The sequence below is a fragment of the Neomonachus schauinslandi genome, chromosome 6 (assembly GCF_002201575.2).
Source record: "Neomonachus schauinslandi chromosome 6, ASM220157v2, whole genome shotgun sequence".
NCBI lineage: Eukaryota > Metazoa > Chordata > Mammalia > Carnivora > Phocidae > Neomonachus > Neomonachus schauinslandi.
The window spans coordinates 137,405,461-137,423,178 of NC_058408.1; the positions used below are offsets into that span (position 1 = coordinate 137,405,461).

The 17,718-nt window shown below is 47.3% G+C and overlaps 1 protein-coding gene across 18 annotated transcripts in view; it reads left to right on the plus strand.

Annotated features, from left to right (window-relative positions):
* Window positions 1-17,718, plus strand: part of TCF7L2 (transcription factor 7 like 2) — a 198,681-nt gene that overhangs the window by 178,786 nt on the left and 2,177 nt on the right. For 4 of the 18 annotated variants that reach the window (XM_044916155.1, XM_044916152.1, XM_044916160.1 and 1 more), the window contains 4 exons: window positions 4,421-4,546; window positions 5,053-5,212; window positions 5,483-5,590; window positions 10,394-10,442. In XM_044916155.1, coding sequence (XP_044772090.1) covers window positions 4,421-4,546; window positions 5,053-5,212; window positions 5,483-5,590; window positions 10,394-10,442 — 443 coding nt within the window. Of the gene's footprint in view, window positions 1-4,405; window positions 4,547-5,052; window positions 5,213-5,482; window positions 5,591-10,393; window positions 10,443-11,025; window positions 11,077-12,338; window positions 12,412-13,052; window positions 13,126-17,718 lie in introns of all 18 variants that reach the window. The other 14 variants (XM_044916145.1, XM_044916144.1, XM_044916148.1 and 11 more) reach the window with 7 other exon arrangements.

Genomic DNA, 17,718 nt, shown 5'->3' on the forward strand with positions numbered 1-17,718 from the left:
TCTGCTTCTCCCTCTGACCCTCCCCCCTCTCATGTGCTCTCTCTCTCAAATAAATAAATAAAATCTTTAAAAAAATAAAAATAAATATTTTGGGTCACAAGCTCCACACTGACTTCTCATACTTTGTATGAAATATTTTGCTGTGTTTATTGGATAAAAATAGTAACTTCTTCCTTTAAAAAGAAAAGTCGTGTGTGTGTGCACGTGTGCATTCATATATCTTTAAGCATATAAATACGTGTGTATCACACACACATACACCCACATGTGTGTACCTGGATCTTTCTAATCCCCTGTTCTCCTTTCCTCCCTCTAATTAATTCTGGCTAATTTTTCAGTGAGTGCTAGTTTATTTACAAACTGGTTGGCAGCAGTAGGCTTAAGTAGTCACTAATCGCTCCTAATGATAGTTTTATTTTCTGTTCATCTGATTTTCAGTCAAGTTAATTAAATCGGTGGAGGTTTAGACTTTCCTGATGGGCTACAACAAGTAATCCATTTTGATGATGGCCCATAATTAAATCAGCATGCATTACATGGCAAGGATGCTGTCCCTAGCTTCTTCCCCCAATCTCTGTGGTCCGTATGGGAACCCAAGACCAGAGAGAGGGTTGGAGAGACAGGACAAGCCAGGCCCTTTTCCTGCTTACAGAACAGTAATTTTGGTGGGGGAAAGAGTAAGAATCACATTCATTAAGAAAAACAGGCTGTAGTCTACCTCCCATTTGTAATTAGGCCATGGAGATCACATAATTTTAAAGATCCAGTCTCCGCGTGTGATAAATGATCTCGGTTTCAAAATCCACACCGATATGGGTTAGGCGGGAAAATGCTTGTGCGTCCTCCTCTCCAGTGAGAGGAGGAAGGTTATGTTCATTAAACAATGTCATCACCACCTTGCAAAGCCTGGGAACGAATTGGGAGTCTCCCAAGAGGAGAGCTGCTTCCGAGAGCAGCTCCTAATCCACCGCTCATCTTCCCCGAAAACCAGCATTTCTCATTGCCCCTGATTGTTTTTCCTGTTTGTTTATTCGGTGCATTCGAGAGGTTACAAGCAGTGAAGAAGGAATGGTCGGATAGGGATTGGGGTTAAGCTTATCGATTGAATTATCATTAGGAGGTTAGCCAATAATTTAGAGGTGGGCAGAGGGGGTGGAGGAAAGGAAGGAAACAGTGGGAGGAAAGGTTAGGGGCTCAAGGTGCAAGGGGGAGGCCGCCGATTCCCCAGGTAGGCCTTATGAAAGGTAGCTAGTTAAAAAGCGTATACAGCAAATTAAATACATTATTGTGGTAATGGGGCAACAGAAGTATATACGGTCTATTATACTTATGGCAGTTACAGGAAATGTAGGCAGCTTGCCCTGTTCCAGAACACCCTTTGATATTCATTCTATTCAGCAGCCGGGGCCAGGACTTCTCAGAATTAAGTGATGGGTCATTATACTTTAAACACCGTGGAGAAGCCTAGATTGGCAATTAAACAGCTCTTGCTGACACTCACTTGTGCCACCCTGTGACCCCCTTTAGATTGAGATGTTGGAGCTCCGGGCCCTCAGCCTGCTAAATTGGTGCAAGGCTCTTCTCCTGACGAGAGCGGGCTCTGAAATCTGCCGGCTTCAAAGGGAGAGAGATCATGTATAAACCATAATGTGGGTGCACCGTGGCTCACAAAAAATAAGGCAGGAAGAGATGAAATGTTACAAGTGCAAGGGGGAAAATGAGAGAATAATGACAAACCTAATGCAACTCAAAGCAGGATTGTTGCACAGGAAAATGCATCCCACTGCTTGTGCATAAAATCAAGGCCGGCAGATGACATCCAGTTAACAGAAACGTGTCAACAGTGAAGTAAAGTGAGAGTGAGCAAGAGAGGAGCCCCTGAGACAGCCAGAAACAAAAATTAGTTGTCCTTAACAAGTTAAGGTTCATCATTATATTCTGGCTCGGAGCCATAAAAGCAGACGGGGGTATATAATGAGCTGCTTAGAATTTTTAGGGTGTTTATTGCATTTCATGAAATAGTTGTCTGCAGAAGGGAATTTCTTAAGCAACGGTGTGCGTGTAGCCCCCCCACCTCTAACACCCCATTTCTTTCTCCGCTATACATTTTTCAGGTAGATGAATGTGTTTGTAAACTTGGAAGTGTTCGTTCCTCATGGCCTGCACTGGAAATTTGGCCCCACCCCAAAATGTGCTCAGACTGTGGTAGCTACCTGTGGTGTTTGGGGTGTGTGTGTGTGTGTGTGTGTTTGGGTGTGCGTGCGTGCCCATGCCTGTGTGTGTGTGTGTGCACGCACACACACGTGCACACACCCCACCCCCCACACACATACGCCGTACACAACGCAGTGTTTTCCTGTCTCTCCCCCGCTTCTCGCTCTCTCGCTCTCTCGCTCTCGTGTCTGTACACATATTCCCATTCAGCAAGAAGAGAACATATGTATTTGAGGAATGTCAAGCCTTTAAAATTCACAGTAAAAGCTGCCAGTCCACCCGCTGCTTCACCCAAGGGCTTCCAAGAACACGTGTTCTTAACTTAGGTTTCCTCAGAGGCCCTCATGCAGTGGAAGGAACAGAGTGTAACATGGGAGTCCAAGAGCCTTCCGAGGGCTTGCTTTTCATTTTCGCGGGGAAAGGCAATGGAGGTTGTTTGCTTGTTTTTTCCTTTCTCTTTTTCTCTCAGACTCTTTCTCTCCCTCCTTCCCTTTCATATACCCTAAAGGATTTACATGGTTCTTACTAAAAAATCATGTCATTTTTACCAAGCTTTGATACTGGCTTAAATTTGTAAAAGGCAGTGGCGGGAAAGGGCCACATCAGGATGGAATTTCTGAGTCCAAATGTCCCCACTGTGCATCTGGGCCCCTTCAGAAATCTGCCTTGTGCATTGGTATTTTCTCCGTTGATCTACACAGATTCAGTTAGTTAATTTTTTTTTGCTTGTTTACTGTTTTTCAAATTAACATTTGCTACATTATTTGGGTCAAATGGAAGCTGTTTTCATCTCCAGTCCACATAAGGAAAAAGAACCTTGTGAATACAGGATCCTCTTGAAATCACCATCTCGATAAACCCTCACTAGCACTTCCAGTGCCCACCAGAATTGGCTGCCTGGAGAGCAGGTCTTCATTCTCTGGATGCTCTGCGGGACTGTTCTGGTTTGGATTTATTACGAAAGCATCAACTGCTTGATCTGGTTCTCCTTCCCCCGAACAGCGCCCCACTTGCTCACTTGCCTAACCTGGACAGGTTGGAGCCTGGAGGCCGCCATTTTGTTTTCTCTCGGGGTTCTCCCTTTTTCTCCCCTCACCCTGCTATTCTGTATGGTAGTATATGTTCTTTTAAGAAGGGTGATTCTTCTAACCCTTTACAACTCGTGGCGACTCCAGGCATATCAGAGAACGTGAAAGCTGTCTGATCCAGTTGTCACTTCATATGTGGGCCAAGATGGGCATTTTAAAATTCGCTCTTTATGTTCTGGTGCCATTGCATGGTAGGGAAATGCTAATTTGGGGCCTAAGGGGGGGTTTCAAAGAACTTCCTTAAAAATGGACAGTATTAGAGGAGAAAGCAACCTTGACTCATATAGTTACCACTTGGATGATCATTTAGAAGGCCTTTGAAGGCATAGGCAACCTATTAAGTAAACGCAATTTAGGAATCCTAGGATTACAGAGCGGGAGAGGGCATATACATCCGAATTCAAAGCTCCATTTATGTGTGTGTATAAAATACAGCTTTTTTTTTCATCTTTCCGTAAGAGGGTATAAGCTTATTTAAAATATCTGTGACTTACTATGAGACCCAGATAGGAGGTATTTGGATTTTCCCCCTCTTTCTGCCTCACTTTCTCTCATTCCTGTCAAAATGATGGGGCACATCAGCAAAAGAAAAATAAAGATTTTATTGTACTCCATCAACAGAATATGGCCTAATGAGGCATGCATGGCATTGTCAAAAATGTGTACTTCAGCCACGTTAATATTTTATTTAGCTGTCAATATGCAACAATAGATTTCACCTTTCATTCTAGAGCTGATTAGGACTTAGGAAATTGTCTTCTTAGATGCCACTAATAATGCCTCAAAAAACAACTGGACGTGTGATTTCCAGCAGGTAGTCCGAGCCTACTTTTCCGCCCAAGTACATCCGTTGTATTTGTCTTTTGCTAAAGATGTTAAAAATCATAATGTCTCTTGTCAGTAGCAATAATGAAGGGGAAGATTGGCTTTAATGACATTATGAGAATCATTATGTTTAATTTATCGCTAATTAATGCTGACAGGTTTCATATGCCTTGGGTTGCTTTCATGTGAGTGTTACGTGCTGGCTTTTTTTTTTTTTTTTTAATTGTGTGTACACATCCCTCCCCATTCATTCATTTTGATTCTGACGATTTACACAGCTTCCTGTCTTCCAGGTTCCCTCCCCATATGGTCCCACCACATCACACTCTACATACGACTGGCATCCCCCACCCGGCCATAGTCACGCCAACAGTCAAACAGGAATCCTCCCAGAGTGATGTCGGCTCACTCCATAGCTCGTGAGTGTTCCTCTTTCGGTCGCTTTCTCCTTCCGCATCTTGTCTAGACCGTTGTTGATGCCTTGGCTGCTGGGTGGTGGCCCTGCCCGTGGTTGGCCGTGGTGCGTGTGCCTCGGGGTACCCGTGTCCTTGGATAGACTGGGATTTGCAACTGTGTCCCTGTCCCTAATCCACGACGGAACGTTTGGAGGTCTGTCCCGGGAGCACGAGAGACACTGGCCAAGGGGGAATTGGCCACACTGTGCTTTTCCCTCTGGCTTGGGAAAATGGTGTGTCTGGGACACTTGAGGAAGTGATTATGAAATTTTCTCTTCCCCCACACCCTCGCTACGATGTTTTTGTTCCATTTTCCAGGGTGGAGAAGACCCAAAGTGGAAGCATGCTTCTCATTCAGAACTGCTAGGTTTGGGTGTTGAGCAGCCGGAGAGCTGGGTGCTCTGCTGGGGAGGAAGTGGGACCTTGCAGTTGTTGATCGGGTTGTGCCTATCTGTTCTGTCTATATCCAGAAAGCATCAGGACTCCAAAAAGGAAGAAGAAAAGAAGAAGCCCCACATAAAGAAACCTCTTAACGCATTCATGTTGTATATGAAGGAGATGAGGGCGAAGGTTGTGGCTGAGTGCACGTTGAAAGAAAGTGCGGCCATCAATCAGATCCTGGGGCGAAGGGTAGGTCTCTCCCTCACTGGGAAGAGGGGGTGGCATGGCACGGTAGCCCCGTCCCTTCGGTCACGTGCTGACTTCTTCAGTGGCCTTCATGGAGGCATGACCAGAATGACCTTCTCCACACCCGCCGCCATCCTCTCGCCCAGAGAGAGTGCCAGGGCGGGAGCTGACAGATGAGGTTTTGCGTGCCAGGACCCTGCAGAGCAGACCCATCTCTCAGCCCCGGCCACAGGGTCGTTCGTGACGTTTTGCCTGCCCCTGTGTCCCCTCCAGTGGCACGCACTGTCCAGAGAAGAGCAAGCGAAGTACTACGAGCTGGCCCGGAAGGAGCGACAGCTTCACATGCAGCTGTACCCCGGCTGGTCTGCGCGGGATAACTATGTAGGTGTTCATTTTGCTCAGAGCTAGAGTCTGTAGAGGTGTGTCGGGGGTTCCCCTGCCCAAAGGGCATGCTACCTGCCACCTGGAATCAGGCCTCAGAACCATACAGTCTGCCCACTCCTGGGACCAGGGGCATCCTGTCCGAGCACCAGACTGGGGGGCGGGGGTCCTTGTCCTGGCTTCCAGTAGGCCTCCATCAGCAGGCCAGACTTCTTCAAGGAGGAGGGAGGAGGCTAGTGTTCCATTGTTCTAGCTCAGGACCGTGGGATTGACTTGGGGGCTGTCCACACCTTCTTGCCCAGGTCTTGGTAAAGACAAGGCTCTAGGATATGCCTCAGGGGGCTTCTGTGCTTCTCAGCAGTGGTCCCATGGGTCCTGACGGGGAAGGCCTCAGTGGAGAGAGTTTAATTCCTCCCAGGCCTTCTAGCAGCACCTTGGCCCTTAAGAGGGAGAAAAGGAGCAGTTGCCCTACGCTGTGGTGCAGGACAAGTTGGAAAAGCTAGTTCCTGCTGAGAGGGGCATGGGGGGAGGATCCCTACAAGCAGCCAGGGGTAGTCTTCCTCTGGTGGGGCGCAGGAAGTGCCTCGGGGCCCCGGAAGGGTCGGGAAAGGGTCTGCGCCGGGTGAGGTGTCTTCCTGGGCTCTGTGTTGACGACAGGATTTGCCTGATTTCCTCCCTGGGGTTTTAGGAAACAGGGCAGGATTGTTGCTTTCACTAATCACAGTGGTTGTGACACCCAGGACTCCTGTCCTCTCCTGACCTTGCTCTCCTCAGGAGACTCCTCTGTCTCCTCTCGCTGTCATTTCTTGTTCACATTTTGCCCCGCAGCCTTCTGGGCTGGCTCTCCTCTCTGTGGATGAGATGTCTCTTACTTCACCTGATACTTTGATTCCATGGCATTGGGTTTTATAAAGTGATTTTTAACCATTCACTCTCTAGGGTGGTGAAGGCAAAACTTGCCTTGATACCAGCAGTGGGCTTCTCCGCCCATCTCTGGTCAGTGGCGTGGGGCCGTGGGGGGTCCTTCCCCCGCCCGCGCTCCTGACCCAGATCTCCTGTGGACGACATCGTGGTGAAGGCGCTGTTTGTGGGCTGAGATCAGTTCAGTTAGTGCTGGTGGTGAATGTGCTGTGGGGCTTCAGAGTTAAATCAGGCACGTTGACTCTCAAAACTTACCTGCCATCAGGAAGCCATGGACAGGTGCGGGAATTGGTGGGTCCCGGGCGCATGCTGTCTTTGCCGGCTCTAGCCGTTTCTCATACCTGTCACCCCGTGCTTGCTAGTCTGCTCTTCCCCGTGCAGAGAAGGGGGCGCGGAGAACACAGACTGTTGGGCTTCATCCCCGCATCTTCATCTCTGCCCCTAGCTGCCTCCCTCTGGGTCCCAGTGGCCTTGGCTGGCGGCACGAGGCTCTGTTCCTCCTGGGAGTTGAAACAGGAATTAGTGCTGGTACCTGTCACCGGAATGTTCGCTCTGGTCAGGGCCCTCGTCACTGACGGATGGTCACGCACCGGGTCTTAGCTGCTTGGGACCTTTCCACTCGTCCTCAGCATGTATTCCGTGGGGAAGCCTTTCTTCTGCAATGGAAAGGAAGAGGATGAGAAAGTGAATGCTCTCCCACAGGCTTGCTGCTAACCACCCCCGCCCGTCCCGACCTCAAGGTGGAGATTTCCAGCAGCAGGCCAGCTCTGGGGCCTCCGCATTCACAGCCATCTCATTTCAGGACACTCTTCTCCTGGTGTCGGGTCAGAAGCTCTTAGAGTTTACCTCCACCTTTTACCTGCTATAGACCTAAGTCTTTGAGTGATCTAGAATGGTACCACAGAGGGGAATTCTGCTCTGCTATAGATCTCATATCCCCAACAGACATGCGGGGTCATGGTAGGGCCTTCATGTACATCTTTGCAGGATGTGTACTGCACAACTCTAGGGAGTGCCATTTACCCTATGTCTGTGTGTATGGTGCCCTCTGGAGTTGTGCAGGGGGAGATCTCCACAGAGATACAAGGCCAACTTTGTGATAGCTTCAAAAGAATGCTGCCATTGACTTGCCTAGGAGTCAGTTAGACAGGCATTGCCCCAGGCTTTTTGTGAAGTGCTTTCTAGGTTTTAGAAGGTCCACGAGGTGCTTAAAGTGACTTTGGCTCAGCTTCACATTCAGAAGAAGCCCAGTATAATAGGGGAACCTCTGACAAGACTTGAGAGAAAGTTTAGAGGTAGATCGAGATCCCTCCCTCCTTCCCTCCCTTTTGTGCCCCAGGATATGGTCTGTGGAGCAAGGGTCAGAGTTCAAGGTCTTATGGGTTTGATTGTGGTGGAACTTGTCGGGTTTGGGGATTTTTCTTAGCTGACTCGACATAGGAGTTTCTGTACATTACTTTGGTCGTTGTAGAGTCCAAAAGGTTCTTCTGGAAAAAGTTTTCTGAGCTGACTTCATGCCTCTTTCATGTTCCTGCTTTTCCAGTCAAGTGGTAATGGAAGCCTTAGCAAAATAGAATTGAATACAACAATCACATTTGGGTTGTCGGACTTGGCACCTTCTGGGGGCCCAGGAGAAAACAGTTTGGTCCCATAGTGCCGTCTGACCCCCGGCATTGTATTAGAACATTGTTGCCTCTCCAGCTCTTCCAGGTTAGATAAAGGACACAAATCCTAAGCCATTGCTCATCTTGAATTCCCCACCCCCCACCTCCGTATTTAGGCTTTTTCTTCTGTTACATCTAAGAAGATAACGGGGTGGCTGTCCCCCCTTGAGACATATGTCCCTCTTCACTAGGTAATGTTTATTAAGCTTCTTCTTGTCCTCTTCTGATTAAAACATAGTCCCTGTTCTCTAGAAGCCTTTAGTTTAAACAAGCCTTTCCTCAGTCATGAACATCTCAGTTATATATCCTAAATTGACAGCTTCCCATGGGGACTGGAACTTTCGACTGCCTTTCAGAACATATGGGAGGGAGATGGGAAACGGGTGAGCACTGTATTAAACCAGAGGTGACTGAGAATCCGTTGGGTGTGTGGATGCCAACACTGCCCAGAGTCACCACGGTTTTCTGTGCCCAGCTGAGTGTTCACTCAGGCTCCTAAGTAAACTGAAACTAGCCCCTCCTGCCTTTTCTAAGATGGCCAGGCAGCACATTGTTGCTCCCCTAGGAGAGGCACAAACATGAAGATGGGCTGCCAAGGCTCACGAGAAGGCCCCATGAGCTCCTTTTATTTTTTTATTTTTACCTTGTTTACCAAGGCCCACCTGGGTGGCTCAGTCGGATAAGTGTCCGATTCCTGGTTTCCACTCAGGGCATGATCTCAGAGTCGTGAGATCGAGGCCCACATTGGGCTCTGTGCTCAGCGGGGAGTCTGCTGGGTGATTCTCTCTCCTTCTGCCCCTTCTCCCACTCATAGGTGCATGGGGCACACTATCTCAAATAAATAAATAAAAAATCTTTAAATTGTTTATCAAGGAATATAATATGTATCACAATGTTTCAAACTGAAGGCCAAGACAAATTTCCCAAATGGTATGGGCTCTAAGATCTTAGAGAAAAGAGGGGCTTTCTCTGAGACAGTTGGCTTGCAGCCCTTGGATGGAGCTAAAACTATGTCTTCTCCACCTTGAAGTTCTCCTTACAGGGCCTTATGGGTTGTCAAGTTGACCCCCTGTCACTGTTGGTTTCCCTTCCGGAGTTGATGTCAACATACCATGAGAACTTTAGGCAGAGGCAATATTTAGATGTTCGGAAACAGACAGACATGTAGGCCAGTCCTTTTGTTTGTATCATTTCATACGTACCCAGCATCTGACCCCGATGGATAGGACCAGCGCTGACAAGCTGAGAGAGAACTAGTTTCAGATCCGCGGGGATGCAGTCAGCTCTACAGAGCTCGTCTCTGTTCCCATGCCACATCCCAGCCACAAGCAGACAGTAAAGATACCAGGTTGGAGAATGTGAATGACCCCATGCGATCCATCCCCTGTAATCAATTAAAAACCTTCCTCGGAGGGCAAGGGATTAAATATGCAGGTCACACAGCCTAGGAGGTAAGGGCTGTGGAGCCAAGACCTCCTGAGTTCCCATCTGGCCCCAGCATTTGCTAGCTGTGTGATCTCAGGGAAGTCACATAATCCCTCTGTGCCTGAGTTTCCTCCTCTGTAGAATTGGAATGGTGATAGTCCCTGTTGTATAGGATTGTGTGAGGGAAAAATGAGTCAGTATGCATAGCGCACCTAGAATCATGCCTGGCGCATAGTATGTGCTCAGTAAATGTTAGCTGTTGTTACTGGTAAAGCCCCAGTTAAAGCTTTTGGTTTTTGATTGAGTAGGAGGGCCTTTTGGCCTTAATAAGGAAGGGATTTGCATGGAGCAAGGGGGGGGTGGCTTTCTTAGTCCACATGGCCATGTCCACAGTCATTTGACACTTGGCTGTGGGCTCTTGGGCCACTCCCAACCCTGTCTCTCCACACCTCCCTAAATCTTCCTTCATCAGTTCTCTTCTCGCCTTTATGGAATCAGATGCTCTGGGTCAGGTTTGAGGATGGACAGAGGTGTGTGGGAAAAGAGGTCTTTCCTTCACCCCTGCTGACCCCTTCTCCTCCCCTTGCTGAGTGTGTGCCCCTCTAGCTGAAGCACAGCTGAAGGGCATTTGGATTAAAGGGGGGGGGGGTCAAAAACACTGTGGGAGCCATGGGTGTGGACGGAGACAGTGGAGTGCTCCCCTCCTCCTGCCTTCTCCTTTCGAGGTGAGCCCAGACACCCTCCTCCCATCTGTTTCCTGCAGTAATTCCTTGTGTTTCATCTGTTCATCTAGGGGAAGAAGAAGAAGAGGAAAAGGGACAAGCAGCCCGGAGAGACCAATGGTAAGTTAGACTAAAGAGGAAGGAGGAAGGAGTGGTACTGTGAGGACTACTCTTTTACCTTAGATTTCTGTCTGGGGGAGGCAGGAGAAATTCAAGGCCAGGACATTGTGGGGGAACCCATCTTAGCCAGCCTTTTTGTGTATGCATTTTAATTAATTGCTTCATGACTGCCGTTTTGAAGCTAGTAACATTCATTGTTGCATGAAAAGCACATTGTAATTCTAGTGGAATGTGTTTTTAAATAACTGCAGAGCCTGTAACGGGAGGGTGGTAGGCATGCCTATGCGGGATTTATGCAGTCTGCTTATTTTGTCTATGTCTGTAGGGATGAGGAAGGGGCCGGGGGGAGTAGGCGGGGTGTGTGTGAGTGTTTGATATTAACTGGGCTGTTCCTGAATGTTCTGATGCATGCCTTTACAGTGGTAAATTGCACCCAATTTAAATTAAGGAGGTTTGTCATTCTCTAGGAGAAATTAGAAATACTGCATAGGCAATATCAGAAGGTCCCCTTGGAGAAGGCCAGGCTTTTACAAACGACAACAAAAATTTTGAAGGCTTTGTATAATTTGTTCTTTTTTTTCAGAACACAGCGAATGTTTCCTAAATCCTTGCCTTTCACTTCCTCCGATTACAGGTGCTAATGTCATTTTGAGTCATTAAAATAGTCGATAAACTGTTTTTTTAATTTTTCTTGCCATTATAGTTTTATTAACATTAAACACGTATGACATTTGAACATCCTTTAAAATGACCATCTACACGGTTTCGTATGTTTCGGTAGATTTTTTTTTTTCAGTTGCTTTTGTTGTTTTATTATTTTTTTTTATTTAATTTAACTTTTGCTTTGTTTATTTATTTATTTTTCCCATAACAGTTGTTTAAGCAGTGATGACAGTGACTTAGTGTTGAACTAACTGTGCAAATTGAATATGCAGTATTTCTTTAAAAGAGACTGGTTAAAAAAAAAAAAAGAAGCAAAAACCAACCAAAATGGAAGGAATTCAGTAATAAACCTCCTTAATCTAATGGCATTTTCCGTTGCTCCCACTAAGTTTTCTCACGCAAGCATGTATCCGCAGTATGATTATTTTCTCCTTCGCTTTTTTTTTTTATTTTAGTTTTTTTCTTCCTTTTGCTTTCCTGCTCCTAATTTGCAAATCCACTAGCATTTTACTGACTGTACCTGCTTAAAAGCTGCTATGAGCTTCTGACTAACCCTGACCAGCTCATTCACACCGCCTGTTCACCTTCATCTGTTCTTCTGTTAGTAGTCATGAAAATCGGTTAAAAAAAAAAGAAAAGAAAAACATTTCAAAAGCTGCAATATCCCAGTACCACAACCCCCTTTTCTTTCTTTATTTCTTTCTGTTTTGTTTCATTTTGTTCTGTTTTTATTTGTAGTTTTTTTTTCCTTTTTTAAACTGTTGTACTCTGAGAAGAAAAAAGCATGTTACAAACTTAATTCCCTCCTTCGCTTTATTTTCTTCTTTAAGAAAAACAAATTGAGAGAGCTAGAAAAAAAAAAGAAAAGCAGAACCAAAAGAAGAAAAATACTATTTAAAATTTAGTTTTTTCAGTATCTGACTTCCCTTTATCTGCTCAAAACGAATCGGAGAGACAGTCCTTAAAGAAGGGATACTGCAGCTTTATTTGCAACAGCTAATTTCACCAGTTGAATAAGAATGTGATTTTTACCTTTTTTTTTTTAATTAAAGAAAGTTAAAAATCGAAAGTCAATATTTTGTAATTAGTAACCAGGTCATTGATTTATTCCCTTTTTTACTTTTATTTTTTTCTTATTTGTATCTTTCTCTCCCCCCCCTTCCCCCCTCTCTCTCTCCCTCTCTCTCTCCCACGTCCTCCTCCTCTGCTCGCTTCTCTCTTGAACTCATTCAGACCTGAGCGCTCCTAAGAAATGCCGAGCGCGCTTTGGCCTTGATCAACAGAATAACTGGTGCGGCCCTTGCAGGTGTGTATAGATTTCCCAGATTCGCTGTGCTGGTCTGCAGCTGGTCTATTCGATCCTTTTCCCCCCCTTCTCTGGCCTGTTGCTTTGTAGCTCTGTGTGTGGATCTTAGGAGACATGAGGGCGCGGGACACTGCTCTGTGAGGGATGTGCTTGTTCTCCCCGCTGCTGCTAGCCAAAATGCCACTGTAAAACAGCATCCTTTGTGCCTCCTCGGGTCAGCGACAGCCAACCCCAGCGCGCCCCCTCCCAGGGAACGTTGCCTGCCAACCCCCTTCCTCATGACCACCCAGGATGGGGCTCAGTGACATCCATCGTAATCCTGGCCTAGGTAGAAGCAAACAACAACGTCACCTTTTCCCCTCCTTCTCTCTTCTATTTTTTAATTTATTTTTCCTTGTTGTTTTTTGGTTTCTGGTTGTTGTTTTTTTTGTTTTGTTTTGTTTTTTTGGTGCGTGTTTTATTTATTTATTTTTTTCTTTTGCCTCATAGAAGTCTTTTCCTTTCATGTCCTTGGTGAGGGAAGACAATCATATAGAGCCAAGGTCATAGAGAAGACAAGTCAGCAGTAGCTGAGATTTCACATCCAACTGAGCATGACCCACCATTGTGTTGTATTTTTTGTGTTTACCTTATGCTAACAGATGCAAATACTCCAAAGAAGTGTCGGGCACTGTTCGGGCTTGACCGACAGACTTTATGGTGCAAACCGTGCAGGTATATGACCACTGTGAGGCCTTTGGGAAAATCAAAGCACTCTGTCCTTCTGCTACCTCAGTGTGTCGATGTATTTTGACCTCCTTCCCATCTACTTCCCTACCGGCATCAATGACTAATGATCCTCATTCTTCAAAATTTCCTTGCTAATTTTATGCCGTATCCTCTCCCCACTTTCTCTTTCTCTCTTTCCCCCTTGCTCTTACGAGTAACCTATCCAGATCCCCGATGGTAGGACTGAGACCACACCCTTAACAGACCAGGACGGGCACTTACCCTTTCGCTTTGCAAGCCAGCATCCTGGAACGGGCCCGGTCTGTGGCATATATGCTGAGCCTAGACAGAACCACCGTTTCCAAAGGTTTGAATGAGCTAAAAGCTTGGCAGCAAGGGCCATTCCCACGTACTCGAGAGTCAAGACACTTGGAGAAGGGCTCTGGGGCAGGCGTTTTTTGGTTCTGTTCTGTTTTGTTTTTCTTTTATGTTGATAAACCACATGTCTCTGGACAGAGGAGCCCGGTTAGCTGACATTGTTTTACAGTGCTGAAAAGAAGCGTGGCATTGAACGGCATGCACCAGCTGAAGGGCTACAAGCAATGCGTCCTGTAGTCCTGTACTGCAGTGTTGCTAGCCTGCGGAATTACACATATATATTGCATATGTTTAGAGAGCGAGCGAGCGAGCGAGAGAGCATTGCTTCCAAAATGAACTAGAAGAGTCCAAATTGAACACCCGCGTTCCACCTGCAGGTTTCCATCCAACCTGTAATTTCAGGGAAGCCGTAGGTACTTCCTTCTTGGTGGAGGGATACCGACTCGTTCCTGTCTCATTTCCTTTCCTTTAATGACCACCTTTGGTTAAATTTGTTGTTTCTTTGTTCTGATACAAGCAGTCTTTGAATTTGGAATATTATGATGGTAGGTATCTCAACACCCCCAAACACACCTCCCTGTTGTAGTGCCTCCCTGTCACGTGTCCCTCTCCTTCATGCCTTTGCCGTGTGTTCCGTGTTTAGACATTAGATCAGATGTCCATCCCATCACGTGCATGCCCACGAGTCTCCTGTGTCTCTTACCCTCCCCCTGGTGCCTTATGAGGGATTGGCCAAGTGCCTCAAGTTGGCCAGACGTTGAGGGGAGAGAGGGCCTGAGCATCTTTATTGAGGGAGAACTCCACAGACAACCCTCTCTGCCCATTGAGTGAGGGTTCCAGGCCTGGAGAGAGATCCTCCAGTCAGTCGTTCATTCTGTGAGATGGCCGTGTTCACGGAGGTGACAAATATCCTTTCGGCACAATCCCAGGGTCTTCTCTGTGCCACAGAAAAGAGTTTCATGAGGAGGTAGATGAAGAATGTTAGGGATTTAAGTAGGCCTACCCAGGGAGGACAGGTCTAGGCAGTGAGTTTGTGGCAGAATCTCCTCCATGCTGAGGAGGAAGATGATTAGCTGCAGAATACCATGGGGAAGGATTTCGCTAATCGCAGGTCTCACTCCTGAGCGGGTTTCTCACGATCTCTAGAAATGTATGGCTGAGACCATTGTGGCCACCTCGCAATATGGTGTGTTGCCGGATTTGTGTCTATTTTATTTGGGGGGGGGTGAGTGGTGGTTTATGAACACCCCCCCTTTTTTTTTGTTTTGGAAGCATTTGCTTCAAGTTAGACTTGACATTTTTTTTTTTTTTCCTGAAAGTTACCATTCCTAACGTTGACCGGGACGGACATCCCCTTCTCAGACACAGCCTGCACCTTGTTTAAAGCCAGGGTATGGGATCTGCCTCAGAGGCCAGAAGTTTCATGACATTTTTACAAAAAACAAAAGCAAAAACCAAAATCTTTGTAGCTGCTTCATAAGCACGATTTTCAAAAGCACAGCTCGGAGGGGCCAGCTGTCAGCATGGCGGGCTGGTGTCCCTCATCATTCCTCAGCGTCCTTCCCACCTTGACACCATTAGAATGTTCCTGGTGGCCACTTTGCTTCTTCGGGGGGTGTTTCTCAGACCCTGAAAGCATCAGCAGATGCATTTTAGCTCACTGAAGGGTGTAATTCCAAAACAGGATCAGGAAGAACCCTTAGTTTTCCTTTCAGAATAAACCCATGAGAAGCTAAAAGTGGAATTTTCAGGGGCCGCCCCTTGGTTGGAGATGGAGCCTGGGTGGGGGAGGGTAAGCAGATGGGTTTTGCCCCTTTTTCCCTCAACTTTTCCTCTTTGCCAGGATCTGGCTTGATGCTAAATCAATAGGACAAAATGTGCCTTAAAAAAAAAAAAAAGAAAAAGAAAGAAAAGCAGTTACAAAATGAGGCATTTTCCAGCCCGTCAGAAGTATGTGTTCCAGCTGCCTTTTGCTCAGCCACCTGTTAGAAGGAATGTCTCGCTGTCCTTCATAGTCTTCATGTCCAGTGTTCAGAAGGCTTCCACTCATCCCCTCGCAGTGGAAACCTCCGTGTCATCAGGAGGGCGGGCGGGTGAGGGGAGCAGCAGACGCGCTCCTAGCCAATCAGGACTCCTTGCTCACTACACAGGGTTTCTAATTTTACTTGACATTTGAGGACATTTTAACAAGATTCTGTTTTGAGCCCACCAAGTTGCTTTCCCATCTTTTTACTCTGCCCTAATATAGCATGGAATGCTGCTTGACGTCACTCCCCTGTTTTCCTGTTTCTCCTTTTCTCTCCCCTCCTCCCTCTCTCCTTTGTCCTTGTGGCTCTCTCACTTTTGCTTATGCCCCGCCCCCATCCCCACCCCTCCCTTCTCCCATTTTTTAAAATGCATGGACATCTTAGTTTTTTAAGCATGTTTTGATCTGCAGGCTAAGGTGGTTTAAAACTCTGAGAGGCTTAATTATGTATCTTGGTTTCTGGGATGGGAGCAGAACCCACAGTCTGTTTCAGTCTATCCCAGAGGAGAAAAGGAACCTTTCCAAATTGAAGGTGAGGGGGGCTGTCCTTGCACCCCTAGAGTTCCTTTCCACCCAGAGGGTAGTCGGGTAGACCCTGAGGCCTCCACCCGGTGGGTCTCAGCCTCTGGGAGGCAGGGAAGGCCAAGCATGTTTCCTCCTACCCGCCCTCCTGCCATCTTGCTGAGTCCACACCCCACGCACGGAGGGGCATGAGCAGACACCTCTGGGGCACAGACCCAAGGAGGAACTCATTACACCTCCTTCCTTTCAAAGGCCAGTGACATCTGACCCCAGGCAGCATCTTAAACTGCTTTCCAGGGATGGGAAGCCGGCCGGCACTTACACACTTGTTTTTAGACAGTCCTATCAGCCATGGTTTTACCTGTATTCAAGGGCTCCTTAGGTCAGCACACTCCCTGTGTTTGCGTGATTTTTACTGCATGAGTCAGGTTGATTCCCAGGATCACCTTTCCTACTAAATATCCTTCCCATCGGACTGGGATTAATAGTAGGAGAAGCTTTGAGGTCACATGCTCAATTTCTTGAATCGATTTCCCCAACCTTTGATGATGAGCAAGAGAGTCTCTGAAATTCTCATTCCTATTTCTTAGGTAAACAGGAAGTGTAGAGGGGAGATTCTGGTTTGGGTGCAGGGCAAACTTAGTCCTTCCGGCTTAAACACTAATCACCATAACCCAACCCCACCAGTTCCGTGCTGTGATCCCCCGCCCCCCCCAGCACTTCTTCTTTGTCGTCACTTCCTTGTGACACGCTGCGCCCTCTATTCACGGCCTCGGCAGAGTGACCAAGACAGGGTGCCCCTCCATCCCATCCTCGCTGTCTCTCCTTCCAGCCTTCTCACTCTGGGGTGGGGGAGGGGAAGACCCCAAATCTTTAAAAAAAAAAACAAAAAAAAACAAAAATCAAGTTTGAATCATAATTTAATCCACAACCTGCAGGCCATACAACCAGTTATTCTTGTTCCTTTGGATCATTTTCTGTTTTTCTTATTCTTCCCCCTCCCCCACCTTTGTTTATCCTCTTCTACCTGTTTTTGGTGGTTTTTTTTGTTTTTGTTTTTGTTTTCGTTTTATTTTTTGTTTTTGTTTTGTTTTTTAATTTCTTTTGTTTTAGTTTTGTTTCCCCCCTTGCCCCCCTCCCCTTCTCACCTGATTCTGACCTCTCTTGATTTGGTGTGGTTCTTAACAGACAAAGCCCGAAAGCTCTCTGGGCGCCGGCAGCCTGGCGGCGGCGGCGTTAATGGTGGTGGTGGTGGCCGTGGTGGTGGCCGTGGTGGTGGCCGTGGTGGTGGCCGTGGTGGCCGTGGTGGTGGCGGGGTGGGTGTGAAGACCTCTAAGCCCCTTGCTAGCGCTGCCTTCGGCTCTGTGGGTGGGCTCAACAGTCAGCATGTTGAGGGTTTCACACGGACAGGCGGCGCCTGGGGAAGGAGCTCCCTTTCTCTTAGACACACACACACACACACACACACACACACACACACAGAGGCCACGGGGAGGAGGCTGCTAGCCGCGGGAATGCAGGGGAGACGTGATGGGCAAGCCAGGGAGCGTCTAAGCCGAAAGAGAAATAACACACTTCGCAGTTGATCTCCGCGTGGACGCAGCCACTTTGCAGCAAACAGGCGCTGCCTACCGCAGTCCGCTCCCTGGTACCGGGGCTGGGCTGGGGTCACG